Here is a 19,297-nt window from a genome sequence, read left to right as displayed (position 1 = left end):
ATAAATAAAGAATAAAAAACAATAAAACACACCTCAACAAAGTCAGTGAGACTATTTGGAAGGAAAAAAATATATTACACATTAAGATACCTGTGAATGCTGTTTAATGTTTACAGTTTAAGCCCTAAATAAGTCTGAAGTTAAAGACCTATGATGACGCATTACCCCCATGCAAGTTGCCTCGACCTGAATTTCATCTACTCACCCACCAAACACACTGCCTCTCAGGCCTCTGGAGCCTCCTTTCTTCTATGGTATGGAAGAGTTGACCCCCTAGAACAGCATCTTCCAGCCATTTGCAAACAGGTGGGAGAAGTATTGAAGACTTGAGGAGTTTGCTGTCAGGGACGCAAAGCAGGTGGCTCTCTATTACTGCTCTGCTCAGCATGGCTTCAAATCCCTTCTCCAAATTCCAGTACCTCATTCCCTTTGAGATGATAATACTTCTCCGTCAGCTGCTCCTGCTCCTCCTAATCCCACCATCCACCTCAGAACAGAGCTTTGCTCACTCAGAGGAGATACCCAAAAGCAAACAAAAAACGAAAAAAACAAAAACAAAACAGAAAAAACCTAGTCCTCATCTGATCTGTTTTGACGTTTAAATCAATGTGCAAAAGCCAAGGGCAGAATTCAACCTGCAATATCTCCACACAAACCACCAAGAGCACACACAGTGGCACTCACGATAAGGATAAAATAGCAATTCAGAGTTCAAGCTCTGGAGCCCAAAAGCCTGTGCATAAATGTTAGGTTTTCCGTTCACAAGCTGAACGATCTTGGGCAAATCCTTTACCTTTCAGTGTTTCCTCATCTGTCTCTGTTCCTCAGAGGATTATCGTGAAGACCAACTTAGTTATTTTACATACAGTACTTAAAACGGTGCCAGACCCTTGGTGAGCCCCCAGGAGAATGTAGTTAATATTAAGTTTTCATTTCCAAAAATAAATGTTGTAAGATGTGGCCTCTATAAGGCAATCCTCATCACACCCTTCCCAGGGTTACTACACCCACAGTAAGCACACAGAGTAGGGGTAAATGTCAAAATACCCAGGGCTTTAAAACCACCGCATCCAAACATCACGAGACAAGCAGAAATGTGATCGTAATCATTTCAAGAATATTCTGTCTCATCAAAACATACCATATGAAGACAGGAAATGCAAAAACATTTCTGAATCGATGCCCCCAGCCATGCTTCTGTCCATTTCCTTGGACATGCCTACCTCAAACCACTGCCCATGGGACTGCATCTTGAGGATGACACAGGGGTCTGGTTTGGAAAGAGCATCTCTGTCAGAAATGCCTTTGCAGGCCACACGCAGCTCAACTTTGGTCAGGCAGGGGCTGTTAAAGATTCCCAGTGTATTGGCAGCAGACTCGTAAATGTTGCTCATCTTCTTCATTCTGTGTCAGGCAAGAAAGAGGAAAAAAGACACATCAGTCACCATGGTATTTGTCAAAGGAGAAAGCCTTCTGATCACCTTTCAGGATATTGTTCAACAAACAACTTCAAATCCTGAATTACTTATTATTTCACTTTCTACCCCAGTGGCACAGTTCCAGTGAAACAAATAAAACCAAAGAAACAAGGAGAAACCCCAACAGGTGCTGCTGTGCTTGGCTAAGAAGGCAATTTTTCTATACGACTTGCATACATTTGCATAGTAAAATTCTTAGTTTGTGAAATAAAACTAATCAATTAGCGCAAACTGTAATCCAGCTCTATATTAAGTGCATGACTTGTGTGAAATCTTACAGATTTGTTGGCTAGCCAATATAATCACATTCTAAGTTTCTAAGACTCCCTAAAAATCCAGTTCTCCTCTTCCTTTTCTCTGATGGCACAGAGAAGAATGTTGTCCTGCCTGAAGACATCTTCTCAGCTTCCCTTTATTTTTTATCTTTAAGATTTTATTTATTTATTTGACAGGCAGAGATCACAAGTAGGCAGAGAGGCAGGCAGAGAGAGAGAGAGGAAAAAGCAGGCTCCCCGCAGAGCAGAGAGCCCGATGTGGGGCTCAATCCCAGGACACTGGGATCATGACCTGAACCAAAGGCAGAGGCTTTAAGCCACTAAGCCACCCAGGTGCCTCCCAGCTTCCCTTTCTTAATCCTGGCCCACCATCTCAAGATGCCAACAGCCAGCAAGCTCCAGGAAAGAGGCCCAGAATCAGATTTTCTGCCCCAAGTGTGGAAGCCCATCCTCAGCTTTCCTCCCTCTTACCTGCCACATCAGGATTCAGAATCAAAAAGGGGAAAGAATGGGGGAGACTCTGTAGGAGGAAAGACACAGCCTCTGATTCTGAACTCTCGGAAACAGCAGTCACAATAAGCACTGCAGTCCCCCTTCCCATCTCCACATGATAATACTTTGAATCATGCCAGCCCCGGCTATGGGCATCCCCCTCAAGGCCACCGACACTCTTCTCCTTCTTTTAGGAGGACTGGACCTGTGAGAACACTGGAAGATTCTCCCAGGCGTGAAATTCAATATCCTTCTCATGGAAATCTGTTTCCTTGTAGATTTCTTAGAAAAATGGCAATGGCTTCCTCAACCTCACACAGCATCAGGGCTGTGGAATTTCTTCATCTATAAAGTGAGGGTAGTCCCTCTCCTCCTTCCCTTCTCCACAAATATTCAGTAGGTTTCCCCTTGGTACTCAGCACCATACTAGGGTCAAGCACACTTCTCTCACAAGGTGATGGATGTTCCTCAGCATTACACACCCACTCCCCAACTGGTCTCTCCAAACTTAGCTGCCAGCTCCAAGCCTTTTCCAATCTGACAATGCCCCTCACTCATGGCAGATGGCACCCAACCTTCTCTCCCAGTGGTCTTTCACAAAGCTCTCCACTCTTGCTCTGCATTTTTCTTCCACTTTCCTTCCTTCCTTCCTTCCTTCCTTCCTTATTTTCTCTCTCTTCTCCTCCCTTCCTCCCACTACTTCCTTTCCTTCCTCCCTCTTTCTTTTCCATTCCAACTCTCCAACATCTTATTTAATTATTGTGAACATAAGTTTTTCCCTATATATACTGAAGGGAAATTGCACTGACTGCCACAAAGTTATGTCCTTGAAGAGGAATGGATAAGCTAAGTCCTCTGTGCCATATCTGGCTCACCACTTATTTGGGTAAATAAAGTTTCATTGGAACACAATATTCATTCATTTATGTATTGTGTATGGTTGCTCTCACTGCAACTGTAGAACTGAAGAGTTGCAACAGAGACTGCATGACCTGCAAAGTCTAAAATATTTACCATCTGTCCCTCTTTAGAAAATGTTTTCCAAGCTCTTCTCTTAAATATCAGGTAACGGGGATTTGCAGTCAGGGAAGAGTTGTGATTCTATTTTAGTATCTGTTATGGAGTCAGTTTGAGGATGAGACTTGTTCTATGTTCAACCATACAGAACATTAACAGGGATTCGAGGACATTCTTTTCAACATATGAGAAAATTCAAGCTCAGAAAGAACAGATAATTTACCCATACCATAATTATTCTCATTGCAGAGCCGGGGCCAGAATGCCAGTTTTCAAGCCCCTAGCCCAAAGCTATTCTTATTATATGTAATACCTTTAGCCACAGAAGTGAGTGACTCTACCAAGGAACAAGAGATACAATATCCCTGATTTATTTCAACCTCCATACAGAATCATATTTTCCTTATATTTTAGAGTAAATTTTATTCACATATAGAAAATAGGCAAATTGTAAATACACAGCTTAACAAATGACTGTCCCTCTATTTTTACAGGTTGTGAGCAGACCAATTATTAGAGCAACACAGAAGGCAGAGCATGTATGAAATGCAATTTATAAGAACAGTGAACAGAGAAGGAATAGACTAGTGGAACAAAGCTTTGTGTTCAGGCAGTGTTGGAAATGTTGTCAACTTTTTGATAAAGATGGCTTATTCTTCAATCAATGTCTTCCTGAATTCTGCTTTTCCCAACACATTAACTGGCTCGTTGGAATCCACATTTCTCTTGTGCAGTTCTGAGTGGTCTCTCCTATCTCTAGAGGCATTATCTTTTCTAACTGCCCCATCCTTATAGACTCGTGCCTGAATCCATCTCCTTTCTTTTCCCTTTTTGTCTTAAAGAATCTATTTTTAGAACAATTGTGTATTCACAGAAAATTGAGAGGAAGATGCAGAGATTTCCCATATGCCCCCCTTTCCCCACACCTGTATATCCTCTCCATCATCAAAGTACCTCACCAGAGTACCTCTGTTATAACTGATGAACCTAAACTGTTCATCCAAACTCCAGAGTTTACATTGGGGTTCACTCTTGGTATACATTCTATGGTTTAGACGAATATATAATGGCAAGTATCTACCATTACAGTATCATACAGAGTAGTTTCATTGCCCTAAAAATCCTCTTTGCTCTGCCTATTCATCCCTCCTTCCCCATACGCCCTGGCAACCAGTGATCTTTTTGCTATCTCCATAGTTTTGGCTTTTCCCATAATGTCATATAGGAATTATGCAGTATATAGCCTTTTCAGATTGGCTCCTTTCACCTATCCACTTTCTTGACGCACTGACTCTTTCTAGAGAACACAGGGTTTTCTACAGAATGATACATTTCTCTAATGTCTAGTCTTAATTATGAGGCATAATGGAAGAAAGATTTCATTAAGGAGAACCTTCCAGGTTTAAATTCTGGCTTCTCCATTCGCTAAACGTGTGAGCATGAGCAGGGTACTTCACTTCTCTCATAGTTATACCTATTCCGAAGAGTTGCTATGGTAAATAGATGAAATAATATATGTAAAGTGATTAGCATAATGTCAGGTATATAGCAGGAGCTCCAAAAGTGGAGCTATTATTATTGTAATCTGATGGCTCAGTATTTAAAAATTCATTTTTCCCACTGCCCACTGGAACTCTTTTAAAAGTCCCACTAATACTTTAAGATCAAAGTTCTACTAGACCTCTTAAATGCCTTCCATCTTTGTAGCCCATACCTGCAATAAACAAATGAACTGGGACACATGTTCAGAGTTTTTTTTTTTAAACCAATGGGACAGATGGCCAGGAATTGTATGGATTATTCCTTTAGACAACGGGAAGCCCTTGGAGGATTTAAAAGTGGGAAGATGGATATGGTGAAATACACACTTGATAAAGATCAATCTGGTGTCAATATGATGGCTGGACTGAAGGAGAGAAAAAAGTCTGTGATTGTCTAAATGCTGCTATGCAGGTCATTATCCCTTCCCCATTGATTCTTCTCTATTCTTCTGTTTAGGGAGCTAAGAGGCTGACCTCTACTGACTGCCAGCTCATTGTTAGTTACTTTCCTGTTGTTATGGTCTGAACATTTGTGTCCCGCCCTAAATTCATTCATTGAAATCCTAACCCCCAAAGGTGACAGTGTTAGTCATGAGGGTGGAACTCTTATGAATGAGATTAGTTCTCTTATAAATAAGATTCCATGGAGCTCCCTAGGGGTTTCCATCATGTGAGGATACAATGAGAAGTCTGTGACCCAGATGCGGGCCCTCATCTGACCATGCTGATCTTGAAGGCCATCCTGATATTGAACTTCCAGATTCCAGAACTGTGAAAAATAAATTTCTATTGTTTTTCAGCCACTAAGTCTATGGTGCTTTGTTATAGCAGGTCAGACAGACGAAGACACCTGTTGTGTTGAAGTGATGCAGACCCAGGGAAGGGAGGAGAGAGAAAAGAGTATATTTCTTTCTAACTCCTACCCTGCTCCTTAGCAGTGGCAAGTGCCTACATGACCCTGGTCCTGTTAGGCAACTCTGTCTCCAAGGTTCTAACTATCACTGTGCTTTGGTGATACTGTTTCCTCCTGCAGGGCTCTCCAGCATGGATTTTACCATGGGTTTGTCCACCTTAAGGAATGAGTTCGGGCCTCTTACAAACCCATGTCAGTCAGTCATGCTAGGGTAGAGAAAGCATAAAGTCTTAGTTTTGTTCCCTACCCCCACTGACTGAGGGCAGTCAATTCTCCAGAAATGGGATAGCTACGAGCCATTAAAAACCAACACTCAACACTAAGTTGATAGAGGGGTCTAGGGCAGGGTGTCAACAGGGTCTATTTCACTGCAGTAGTTAATCGCTGGTTATATATATATGAACTCCTCTAGGTCAGAGCTTACCCTTATATTTCGTTGCATCCAAAATGTGTTCATCTTGATAGTATTTGCAGAGTGGTGATGAAACCAACATAAGCCTTCAGTTTGGATGGGGGTGGGGGATAGAGTATAGGAAAGAAATGTGGAAATAGTGAAGATAAATCTCCTAACTTTTCACAATTATTCCTAGGTCCTGGCTTACCTTCATGTGCATGCACAAATGAAAGCCCTGACCAGATACACTGGAGTTCATGAGTTCTTTGTGGGTGCGAAGAACAGTGGTCCTGACCTTGACTTTGGAGGTAGTACATAGGCCGGTGAAGTCACTGGCTTTGTTTGGATTTGGTCCAGCTGAAGCTCACCACTGAAAGGTGATCACAAAATATGGCTCTGTCAGCGAATGATCAGCTACCTCCAGCTGCAGATAAGTGAAGTAAACAACTAATTTCACACTCTGTTAGAGAACAGGATTAATATGACCAGATTATCAATACATTTTCCGAGGCCTATTTAAATCCTCTTTGTTGCCTTTCATACAATACCTGTTTTTACAGAGACTAATGTCTGCTGAGAATTATTTTGATGAAAGCTGACTTTTGGCCAATTTTAGAAGCAAATTATAATTGTCATTTCACTCAGGTAATTTAAGTTACATATTTAAAAAAAAAAAAACAAAAACAAAAAACTTCAACATATCCACACTCTCTTAACAGGAAAAACTGATCCTGAAACTTAATTAGGTTCTGAATGAGCTGCAAACAGCGCCAAGACAATAGAGAGCTCAAGAGAGAAGAGAATCAGTTTGAGTTCACAGGGGAACCAATTGAGCAGAGCTTGTCTTAAAACTGTGTTAAGAATAAGTGCATAATCACTGTTCTGCTTGCTTTGGCATTATTTGGCCTTTTTAAATGTCACAGCACATCCAGGGAAGGCTGGTGTGCTGGAGGTCTCTATCACACTATCACACAACATTTCCGTCTCAATTCTAGAACTATGTATGGAGTATCTGCCATGTGCCTTGCACTGTGCTGGAAGCTGGAGGTACGGAGCATTCATTCACTCCACTGAAGATAAACCAGCTGTTATTCCATGAGGACTCATCAATTTATTTCCTATTCAACATTCTGATTTACTGGATTTAGTGGAGAATAATACTCAGGGAGCTTGGCTGGCTCAGCCAGTAGAGTGTGAGACTCTTGATCTCAGGGTTTTAAGTTCAAGGTCCACTTTCAGTGTAGAGATTACTTAAAAATAAAATCTTAAAAAAAAAAAAAAAAGAAGAAGAAGTCTACTCTTGAGTGGCAAGCATTGTGCTGAGCACTGTAAAGGATGGAGACATAAATAAGACAGTCCATCTTCCCAAAGTTTCATACTCTAGAGCAGTGCTTTTCACTGTAGCTTCTGTTTCAAGGGTCTGGGGTGGGGCCTCAGATGCTGTTCCTTGGGTGTCCCTGTTGTAATGGCCTTTGACCACACTTTGGGTGGGTAGGTTGTTGCATATAAACTAAGCATTTATAAAATAAGAAAAACTGTTCCACAGGTTAACTTAAGATCAGGTACTCATGTAAGAGATGCAGAAAGGCATAGAGGGCAAGTGTGTAGATGAAGCATTAGAGTATTTGAGACTAACCCAAGTACTACCCACTTGCAGGACTATGGGCAAGTTACTTGAATCCTCTATGCCTCAGTGTCCTCATGTCTAAAATGAGATAATAAAAGTCCCTATCCTGTAAAGTCGTCTTCAGAATTAAATGAACTAATCCGCATAAACTCCTCAAAAGAATCCTGATCTATAGTGAGCATTCAACAAATGCAAAATGTTATTGTCCTTTTTAGAAATCGTACCAGTAAGCTCAGGTAACATTTATCCGGCTCTTCTGTATCTGCCAAGCACTCAACAGTTTGTCATCCAATCTTTAGAAGAATCCTTCACCTGATCCCCCAGGAGAATCCCATGTCAGGATGCCCCGTTCCCCGGAGAGGGACCAGAGCCTTGAGACATGAAATAGTTGTACATGGCTATCCAGGAACAGAGTAGGGAGGACAAGGATTTGAAGCCAGAGCCCCAGCTCCAGAATTTGGACCCTTACCCACTCTGCTACACTTCCCTCCCTGTGGGTCAGCTACTTAAGACTCTCAAGAAAGCATAGGACACTTCCCCAAATTTCTTGACCCCCCTGGTTCCCCTGAATATCAGACTGCAGCTGCCCCTCTCTCCTTTTTGTCTATCCCACAAAGCCCACAGCACCCTTCTCTCTTGTCTCCAAGGCTTTTAGATCCTTTATTATTTTTTTTCTTTCACAGCTAGTCTTTTATTTTGTAAATTAATCTGCCCTCTAGGTTTCTCTCCTCTCACAACTTTAATCATTACTTACCCTGTCAGCTCCTCCTTTGGCAGTACACACACTGAATCTTCCCCAGAGGGTGGGAAAGGGAGAAAAGCTGTGGATATTTATACTTTGTACCCTCATCAAGCATATCATTCTCTATAAATCTCTTTTTAAAGTAACTTGCTTTTCAAGGCACTAATGCTAACTACGCTGATAACCAACTACACATATAATATTTCATTTCATCCTTTAGACAATCTCTTGAGATAGGAATTATCAGCCTCATGCCACAGACATAAAAAATGAGGTTTATGGTGGTTAAGTAACCTGCCCCAAAGTCATAGCTGGTAAGTGAGAGAGAGAGGGATAAAGCCTGGGTCTAACGGACTCCCCGACCTGCATATTTGAACATTTCTTATAAAATGATTTACATTCTTAATTTGCTTAACAATTACTTTCTTCTAGGTGATGCAAAGGCAAACTTCAACCCTGTTCCAATCTTAACAAATCTCTAAGGTGCAGCACATGCATTAATGAGCTTGCACTTTAGCAGTCTTTAAAAAATCACTTTTCGGGAGGTTGGGGTACCAGGTGGTGGGTATTATAGAGGGCACGGCTTGCATGGAGCACTGGGTGTGGTGAAAAAATAATGAATAATGTTTTTCTGAAAATAAATAAATTGGAAAAAAAAATCACTTTTCCTCTTTCCCTTACTCTCAGGAGGTCCAAGTCATTTTTGCAATTCTGTGACAGTAGCCTAATCCTGCAAGCCGGGGAACTATGTCTGGGAACCCAGTGTCTGTTCTCTGACGTTTTCAAACATGGAGCATTTGCTGGGTTACAGATGTACCCAGCAAACTCAGAACTAAAACCATGAGAACCACAAAGGGACATGGTTCTAATGAATAAGATTCAAAATTGATAGTACGTGTACATGAATGTTTTTCTAGAATATACTATGCCAAATCACTAAAGTGCAGTAAATTATTACTTCAGTCATTTCCTGAGTTTCTAATTTGAGATAACAGAGGGAATGAAAGAAAAAATCAGCAGAGATGCTATTTCCTGAAAAACAGTTTTCCTGGGAAAATGTGCATAAGGAATCAGATATATTGATGCTCTAGGAACTTACAGGCTCACATTTTTTTCCTCTAACAGTGAGTCATAAAGATGAGATTTTTTCTAGAAAGCAATTATGTCCATTCCATCACATTTGTATTAATTTTATAGCACTCAAATGTCACCCACTTTTAGAAGAAGAACTGGATGTATAAAATTTACCTGGATAATTATAAAGGCTGATAGAAATTTTTAGACATAAAACTTGAATAAAATATCAAAAGAAATCGTATGAAGGACTATCTCTTCCATGTTACAGTCCTCCTTTTCCTATCATACCAACTCTAGCTCCTAAAGGAGAGAGAAAGAACAAATTCAGTGATGTTCTTTATATTTTGGCACTGAAATAATTTCCTCCTGTTTCTCAGGCAACTAAATTTACCCAGTAGAAACATCAAATCCCAGTCTTACTTTGTTTGGTTATTTTCACTTTCTAATATAATCATAGGTTTGAATCTTCCATTAATGTTATGTTAACAGGAAGTTGGGGACTCACAAAATGGATTTTGGGCTTCTGGTCTCATACATGGAGCTAAATTTAAAAGGAAGAAGAGGCAAGATCATTTTTATATTCAACAGGAAAAACTAAGACAGCATATGAAGCCAGAAGCCAATTTCCTCGAGAAAGCGTGATAACTGGTCACTTATGATCCCTTATCTGCTCCTACACCTTCTCGTTTAAGACTTGCTTCTGCTTTCAATGATAGCCTAGCATTTAACTGTTTTTGCTTCATTGGTAAAGGACGACATGATGTGTTTTGGAAAAGAAGAAGGGGTTGAGTAGATGACCAAGTGTAATAAGAAATACCTGTTAGGATACAGAATACAACCTGTAGTTCAGCCCTGCTCAACAGAAATATATGTGATTATAGAAATGTTATATATCTATGTTGTCCAATATGACATAACTACTGAGCACTTCAACTGTGGTTAGTGCAACTGAGGAAGTGAGTTTTTAATTTTATTTCAACTTAATTTAAATTTTAAAAGCCTCCTCTGGCTAGTCGCTATCATAACTGCATGATCTATACACACGGTATTAGATTACGGTTCATAGCTTTCTTTTCTTTTCTTTTTGTTCGTTTGTTTCTCCTAAAGACTAAAACTAAATGGGGTTCCTCAAGAACACTTCCCAGTATAAATGCAGTGTCTGGGACCTCACCTCAAAGTGATTCATTAAACAGGACTCTTTTACAAGAGAAATCTAGCTGCCCACTATTTGGTGGAGACTGGATGCAGAAGTGTTGAGAGGACTTAACAGGTCCAGTTTAGCTCAGAGGCTTTCTCCGCTGTGCCTCCTCCGCTGGCAGGGACTGCCTGTGATACTGCATGGAAAGAGTGCATGATTAATGATGGCAGCCGCCCACATGCATGGCAGGGGAAAGTGGCAGCCTGGTGGCTCTTCTGCTGGTACTAGGACAGACCTTAAGGAAAATACTGGGGGTGAGAATCTCTTTAGGACTTTTTGCTATCTTTTTGAGTCTTCATCAATTTCTTTCATGAGTGTTCTATAGTTTCTAGAGTATAGATCCTTTACCTCTTTGGTTAAATTTATTCCTAGGCATCTTATGGTTTTTGTTACTATTGTAAATGGAATCAATTCCTTAATTTCTCTTTCCACAGTTACATTGTTAGTGTATAGAAAAGCACCTGATTCCTGTGCATTGATTTTGTATCCTGCCACATTGCTGAATTGCTGTATGAGTTCTAGTAATTTGGGGTAGAGTCTTTCAGCTTTTCCACGTAAAGTATTATGTCATCTGCGAAGAGAGAGAGTTTGACTTCTTTGCCAACTTGAATGCCTTTTATTTCTTTTTGTTGTCTGACTACTGATGCTAAGGACTTTTGTCCTATGTTGAACAATAGTGGTGAGAGTGGGCATCCCTGTCGTGTTCCTCACTTTAATAGAAAAGCTCTCAGCTTTTCCCCATTGATAATGATATTCACTATGGGCTTTTCACAGATGGTCACTTATGAAAGAAATTGAGGAAGACACAAAAAGATGGAAAAACATCCTGTGCTTATAAATTAGAAGAATAAACATTGTTAAAATGTCTACACTGCCCAGAGCAATCTACGTTTTCAATGCCGTCCTTATTAAAATACCATTAGCATTTTTTAAGGAGTTGGAAGAAACAATCCTAAAATTTGTTTGGAACCAGTAAAGACCCTGAATCACCAAGGGAATGTTGAAAAAGAAAAACAAAGCCAGCGGCATCATGTTGCCTGATTTCAAGGTATACTACAAAGCTGTGATTACCAGGACAGCATGGTACTGGCACAAAAACAGACATATAGATCAATGAAACAGAATAGAGACTCCGGAAATGGACTCTCAATTTTATGGCCAACTAATCTTTGACAAATCAGTAAAAAATATCCAATGGAAGAAAAATCTCTTCAATAAGTGATGCTGGGAAAACAGGACAGCTACATATAAAAGAATAAAACTGGACCATTTTCTTACACCAGACAGAAAGATAAACTCAAAATGGATGAAAGACCTCAATATGGGACAGGAATCCAGCAAAATCCTGGAGAAGAACATAGGCAGTAACCTCTTTGACATTAGCCACAACAACTTCTTTCAAGACATGTCTCCAAAGGCAAGGAAACAAAAGCAAAAATAAAGTTTTGAGACTTCATCAAGATAAAAAGCTTCTGCACAGCAAAGGAAACAGTCAACAAAACTAAGAGACAACCCACAGAATGGGAGAAGGTATTTGTAAATAACCTTACAGATAAAGGGCTGGTACCCAAGATCTATAAAGAACTTATCAAACTCAACACTCAAAAAACAAATTAATCCAGTCAAAAAATGGGCAGAAGACATGAACAGACACTTCTCCAAAAAAGAAATACAAATGTCTAACAGACACATGAAAAAATGCTCAACATCACTAGCCATCAGGAAAATACAAATCAAAACCACAATGAGATACCAACTTATACCACAGAGAATGGCAAAAATTAACAAAACAGGAAATAATAAATGTTGGCTAGGATGTGGAAAAAGGGGAACCCTCTTACACTGTTGGTGGGAATGCAAGCTAGTACAGCCACTCTGGAAAACAGTATGGAGTTTCCTCAAGATGTTAAAAATAGAGCTATCGTACAACCCAGCAATTACACTACTATGTATTTTCCCCATGATACAGATTAAGTGAAAAGAAGGGGAACATACCCCCCAGTGTTCATAGCAGCAATGTCCATAATAGCCAAGCTGTGGAAGGAGCTGAGATGCCTTTTAACAGACAAATGGATAAAGAAGATGTAGTACATATATGAAATGAAATATTACTCAGCCATCAGAAAGGATGAATACCTACCATTTGCAATGACATGGATAGAACTGGAGGGGATTATGCTAAGTGAAATAAGTCAAGTAGAGAAAGATAATTATCATATGGCTTCATTCATAGGTGGAACATAAGTAATAGCACAGAGGACCGTATGAGAAAGGAGGGAAAACTGAAGGGGGAGAAATCAGAGAGGGAGATGAACCACAAGAGACTATGGACTCCAAGAAACAAACTGAGGGTTTCAAAGGGGAGCAGGGTGGGGGGATAGGGTAGCTGGGTGATGGGTATTAAGGAGGTCACATGTTGTGATAAGTACTAATGAGTGTTTTATGCAACTAATGAATCACTGAACACTGTATCAGAAACCAATGATGGCTAACGATTATTAATCGTGTTAACTGAACATAATAATAAGAAAAAAAGAAATTCTTTCTAATGTGGCATTACCTTTAAGTCTGATGTGTAATAATGTTTCTAGTAAACATTTCAAAATGGCAGAACATAAGCTTTGTGGCAAATGACCTTGTTAGTGTAGCTATGGATAAAAAAGGAGAGACAAGAGTTCAGATAGTAGTAGCATGTGAACTGGGTATGTTTTTTGGGAGTGGAGAAGAACTGCTTGACAGGGAGGACATTTTGAAAAATAGTATCATGTCTGTCTCAGAGATAGGTCATATGACCAGCCCTCAAGGACACATGGGTGTTACTTAGGGGAAGAGGAAAACCACAGCACATATGGAAGGAGTGGTATCTGTGTCAACATTCACACATGGAAACACACACACATATTCTCTTTCTCTCTGTTTCTCAAACTTCCAGAAGACCAGATGGCAAGGTGGGATAGCTTTTGTATAACGATATGAAAAATGTATATTCATTGGAATTATTTGAGAAGGAGAAAAATCTCCCTGCTAGCAGAGAAATTTTAGGGGACCTCTGGCAGCAGGAGGGGACAGTCAAATTGATCAAGTCTATGTACCTGGGCAAGGCTTTTGGGGAGACATTATTAGATGAGGAAGAAACTTGACAGATGCCATGTGTGTGGCTGCTGAGAGTTCTGTGGATTTCCAATTCTCACCAAATGTGAGAAGAATTTAGCACAGGAAAATCTGCAGGCTCCAGTGTGGGCAGAGACAGACCAGAGAAACAAGTGCCACACATAAAATAATAACAGCCACAGTGATACCAATTATAGCAACTGCTCTTGAATACTTATGTGTCCAGCACTGTGCTCAATGCTTCTAGTTACACTATCACATTTCAGGTTATTCAATTATGGTTTCAATGGTTATAAAAGGGAACTTGATATTATTTTTACAGTTGAAAAAACTTAGATTCAGAAAATCTAAGTAAATTGCTAGATCACATTACCAAAAAATGGAAGCAGGATTCAATCAGGTTTTTCAAATCCCAACTCCAAAGTTCAGCACTTTTCTTCTGTAATTGTTGTTCTGCCCCCTGTACACCTTAAGATCTTGGTTTAGATTCTAGTTCTATTTGTGTCCCTCCATGCTAGCAGTCCCAGAGTGTTATATCTCATTCATTCATTCATTCATAAAATATTTATTGAACACTTCAAGTATGTGCTGGAAACTGTGCTGGGTACTGGGAGATACAAAGATGAAAAGACGAGCTCACTACATTCAAGAATTTCACAGGTAAATAGGGAAATAGATAAGCAGAGATTTATAATGGATTATTTTGCCTGTTATGCCTTCTGCCACATTTCCATTAAGATAGCCATGGAGAAACTCAGAGGGTCACAATAGTGCTAGAAAGAAAAAAACATCCAGATGAAATTTCCTCTGGTTCTTTTCTACAGAGCACTATGTTATGGAAATATTGTTCTAACTTTATGAGGTAGTAAAAAAAAAATATTCACAAAAGAAGCAAATGGAAGATTTTATAACATAAAGCAAGTTTCATTACAGCAGTAAGTTTCAGTCATTAGTATGTGAATGTGCCCTGTGAATCTCCAAAAAGGATGTAGGTATGGTGTATAATATTCTAAACTTATTTAGTCCCAGAAAATTTTTCATGAAATACATTCAAAGATAAATTATTAGCAAAAAAGAAAAACAAAAAAACTTTGGAAAAATGAGGTTAAAGGGCAATATAGAGACATATTGCATTTAGTGATATTTTGTTTCCTATAGAAAGTACTATAATTGGGGGCTGAGAAAGGAAAGGAATCAGTGCAGTGTGGGAGGCACTGTCTTTCATGTACCACACTACACAGGAAAATGGCCACAGTCTGGCCAACCTATTCCAGATAAATACCAACTGAATTCACCAACTTAGGTCAGTACTAGATATCAAGGTGACCTTCAAATGACAGGTAGAAGTTGGCACTGACTGAATAGTAAGGAGGATTACAACACTCCACTTAGCCTGCCTACTAGTAAATGCCAGGATGGGAAGATTTTTTTTTTTTCCCCAACCAACCCTGAATGAGTAAATAGAAAATAAAATGTGACCTAAGAAAAGGGTGGGAATAACTAAACTGTGGTCCATTCATATGACAGAATGTCACTGTAGGGGCCAAGGGCAGAATGCCCCAAAAGGGCAAAAGAGGCTGTCCTGTTCTAAGTTGAAGGTAACTGACACTCTGCAGATGCAAGAGAAACTTTTGCTCCTTAACCACACGGAAGAATCTAAATTAGGGGTCTCTTCCAGAACAAAGGTTGTTAGCAGAGGCAACTTTAATCTGAATGACCCATCTGTATGGCAAGGCAAACATATGCTCCTCTTAGTGCCCCAAGAATTTCTTTCTACCCTCTGAAGTCCCACACCCCTAACCCTTCCCACACCCCTAACTCTTCCCTCCTTAGTTCAGGATGACATATATACCTCATTTGCCTGTCTTTGGAATTTCCCTGTCTGTATGGATTCCCTCTATGTACAAAGTTATTTTTTACTTTCTCCTGTTAATCTGTCTCATGTCAATTTGATCCTCAATCCAGCTAGAAGGACCCTTGAAGGGGACAGGAAATTCTTGCTCCCCAATACCACATAGTAACAAAAATAAAGGACCTCTTTTGATACATACCAGCATGGATGAATCTCCTAGAAACAATGTTGAAAAAAATGTGCCAGATACAAAAGAGTACATGCTGTCTGGTCCCAATTATATCAAGTTCAAAAACAGGCCCAAATTCATTGTAATGACTGAAATCAGAACAATGGTTACCTTTTGTGGGAGTCAATGATGAGAGGGATACAAAAGAAGCTTCTAGGGTACAGAAATATTCTATATCTTGATTTGGGAGTGTATGCTTTGTAGAAATTCATGGAGCTGTATACTTATGATGTGAACTCTCTTTATGCTTATTGCACTTGGATAAAATTTTACTTAAAAGATAATAGATGGTATACATAAGATTAACATATTTAATATGTTAGTAGTCATAAAGAAGTTAAATGACCCTTACTAAAGGACTGAGAGTCTTAGATTATCTCTAAAATCTAACTAGGTAGTACTTACAAAGCAAACTATACCAAGTAAATGTATAGATAAATAAGGGAATGAGTGAATGTATAGATAATGAAGAAAAATAGATAAACTCCAATTTTTAAAAAGTGGGGATATAACATGAGACAAAATAGGATCTCGTGAGTATTATGAAATAAAATAGAATCTAAGGAATCAAACCTTAAGTGAGACAAAAAGAATCATTTCTCTCCTCTCCCCTAATTTAGATTCATTATAATTTATTCCTCATTGCAATCAGCAACTACTAGGTTTTCAAGGGTGTTTGCCAAATTGTTCAACCCAAATTTGGTCACTCCTCTGCCCAAATTCCTTCTGTGGCATATAAATTCTGCAGGCCAAAGTCCACATTTCTCATCTTAGAATTACTAACTGACTTTTCCTACCTTTTCCAGTCAGGCATACTATTTACTCTCCAGGCACTTTTTTTTTTTTAATTTAAACTCAATTAGACAACATATAATGTATCATTAGTTTTCGATGTAATGTTCAGTGATTCGTTAATTGCATATAACACCAACTGTTCATCACATCACGTGCCCTCCTTAATGCCCATCACCCAGTTACCCCCATCCTCCCACCCACCTCCCTTTCCACAACCCTCAGTTTGTTTCCAGGAATCAAGAGTCTGTCATGGTTTGTTTCCCTCTCTGATTTCTTCCCATTCAGTTTTCCCTCCCTTCCCCTATTGTCCTCTGCAGTATTCCTTAAACTCCAGACACTTCTCCAAAGACATAAAAATGGCTAACAGACACATGAAAAATGCTCCAATATCACTTACCACTGGGGAAATACAAATCAAAACCACAATGAGATATCACCTCACACCAGTTAGAAAGGCTAAAATTAACAAGACAGGGAACAACAAATGTTGGCAAGGATGTGGAGAAAGGGGAACCTTCTTACACTGTTGGTGGGAATGCAAGCTAGTACAGCCACTCTGGAAAACAGCATGGAGGTTTCTACAGTCGCTTTAAACTACTCTAGTCTCACTACTCTTTATCACTCATTTAAGTCTTTTTGTCCCTTTACTGAAATGCCCATGGAATTATATTATTTTTATCACACCAAAAAGTCCTGCTCACTTAGGCCTCCTTCTTGGCCCCATTTTAATCCCCTGATAAAGTTTTCATGACTACCACCATACCCATTAGTTACTTCTTAATTTGTGTTCCTATCTTTCCCTCACATAAATTATCACACACACATTACAACTCTAAGCTGTCATGGTCCTGGTGGGTAGGGACCAAGGACTGTTCAACAAAAGTTGAAAGCAGGATCAATTGGGAGTGAAGTCTCCTACTCTGGCTGAAGACAGGCTGAAGTTCTTGGTTATTTAAAATGTGTGGCTCCACCAGCTGATAAAGGGATCACTAGAATCAGAAATAGAGATTGAGGTAGCCTGCCAGACCCTCAAAACAACAGGTGACTTAGAAGTGTAACAGGTATGATCTACTCTGTTATCTTAGAACCAAATATTACATCAACATGAGACTCCAAAGCATCCTATCCAAGAGGACACTTCACTTCCATTCTCCTTCTTTCTTTCTCTCTGCTTTAAGCTTCTCACTAACACTGCCTGAAACACAAATTTACACAGTACAAGGCTAAAAAAAAGAAGAGCATGGAGGGTCTGAAATGCATAGGTTCAGTCAGATTGGATAACTGTGAGTAACCCAACAGTCACGACAAAGGTTTCTTGCTCATGCCTGAGGTAGTGACATCCCTGTGCCCATGCAGTTGACACTCACGGGCAGCACCAAAGGGCAATAATTTCAATACTGACACTTTTGTTCTGCATCTCAGAAATCCAATTCTCTGAGAAGAAATGATGTTACTTCTGGGTAGAATTCAATTTATTCCTACCCAATTCATTTCTACTTCCACCACCAACTGGACTAGAACAATTGAACACATCCCTTAACCTTCAGATCTCTCAGGCTCTAGTCTTTGTGTCAGTCTTATATCACTGGAGCAAAAAGCCTAGGAAGCAAGCAAGGCAAATTCTTACGATCTTAGACCACTGGGAAGAGATGCTCATAATCAGAGGTACTCTCCTCTCACCCCCGAGATCCCTAAAATTCAATCTGACAAATAATTATTGTGCTTAATACTATATTACATTCTATGAGGGGCACTGAAATACTAAGATGTGGTCACTGCCTTTGAAGAACTGTCAGTGTGACTAAGTAGATGAAATATTTTCTCATGGAAGGCACTATAGCATATTTAAATACATACACTTTTTAGCCAGACAGCCTGGCCTGAATCCTGGATCCACAATTTACTAACTCTATAACTGTAGACAAGATGTGTTTTGGTTTCCTCATCTGCAAAATGGAACTAATAGGAGAATCTACCTTAGCATTGTCGTGAGGATTCAGGGAGTAATGATATAGATATGGAGCACAGATTAAGTGCTTAATGATTGTTATGGTACCAATGTTACTGTGAAAAATATTTCTGCAAGTACCATATGATGAATTGCTAAAGTAATTAACAAGGACAAAGACAAGTGATGATAAAACTCAGAAAAGATAGAGAGACATTTTGTTCCAAGGTACAGCAAAGAAAGATGAAAAGCAATATTTATCAAATAGCTTTCTTTATGCCAACATGCACTGAACCATCAATATCTCACTGATAAAATGGAAGAGACAAGTCTAAAGCTAAACCAAAAGCCTGGTCTGAATTCAGAGAGGCTTAGAAAAGAAGAAGGGAAATGCCAATTTATATGTCCAGTCATCAAAAAATGGCAAAAACAGGGGTGCCTGGGTGGCTCAGTGGGTTAAAGTCTCTGCCTTCGGCTCAGGTCATGATCCCAGAGTCCTGGGATTGAGCCCCGCATCAGGCTCTTTGCTTAGCAGGGAGTCTGCTTCCACCTCTCTCTCTCTCTCTGCCTGCCTCTCTGCCTACTTGTGATCTCTGTCTGTCAAATAA

At 39.6% G+C, this 19,297-nt stretch overlaps 1 protein-coding gene across 2 annotated transcripts in view; it reads right to left on the bottom strand.

The window, feature by feature from the left end:
- CPNE4 (copine 4) overlaps positions 1–19,297 on the bottom strand; it is a 485,767-nt gene that overhangs the window by 352,984 nt on the left and 113,486 nt on the right. For both annotated transcript variants that reach the window (XM_044252375.1, XM_044252376.1), the window contains exon 2: positions 1,224–1,404. In XM_044252375.1, coding sequence (XP_044108310.1) covers positions 1,224–1,404 — 181 coding nt within the window. The remainder of the gene's footprint in view (positions 1–1,223; positions 1,405–19,297) is intronic.

Source organism: Neovison vison, chromosome 6 (genome assembly GCF_020171115.1).
Source record: "Neovison vison isolate M4711 chromosome 6, ASM_NN_V1, whole genome shotgun sequence".
Classification (NCBI taxonomy): Eukaryota; Metazoa; Chordata; class Mammalia; order Carnivora; family Mustelidae; genus Neogale; species Neogale vison.
The sequence above is the reverse complement of the archived record's forward strand: the minus strand, read 5'-3'. Positions and strand labels throughout refer to the sequence as shown.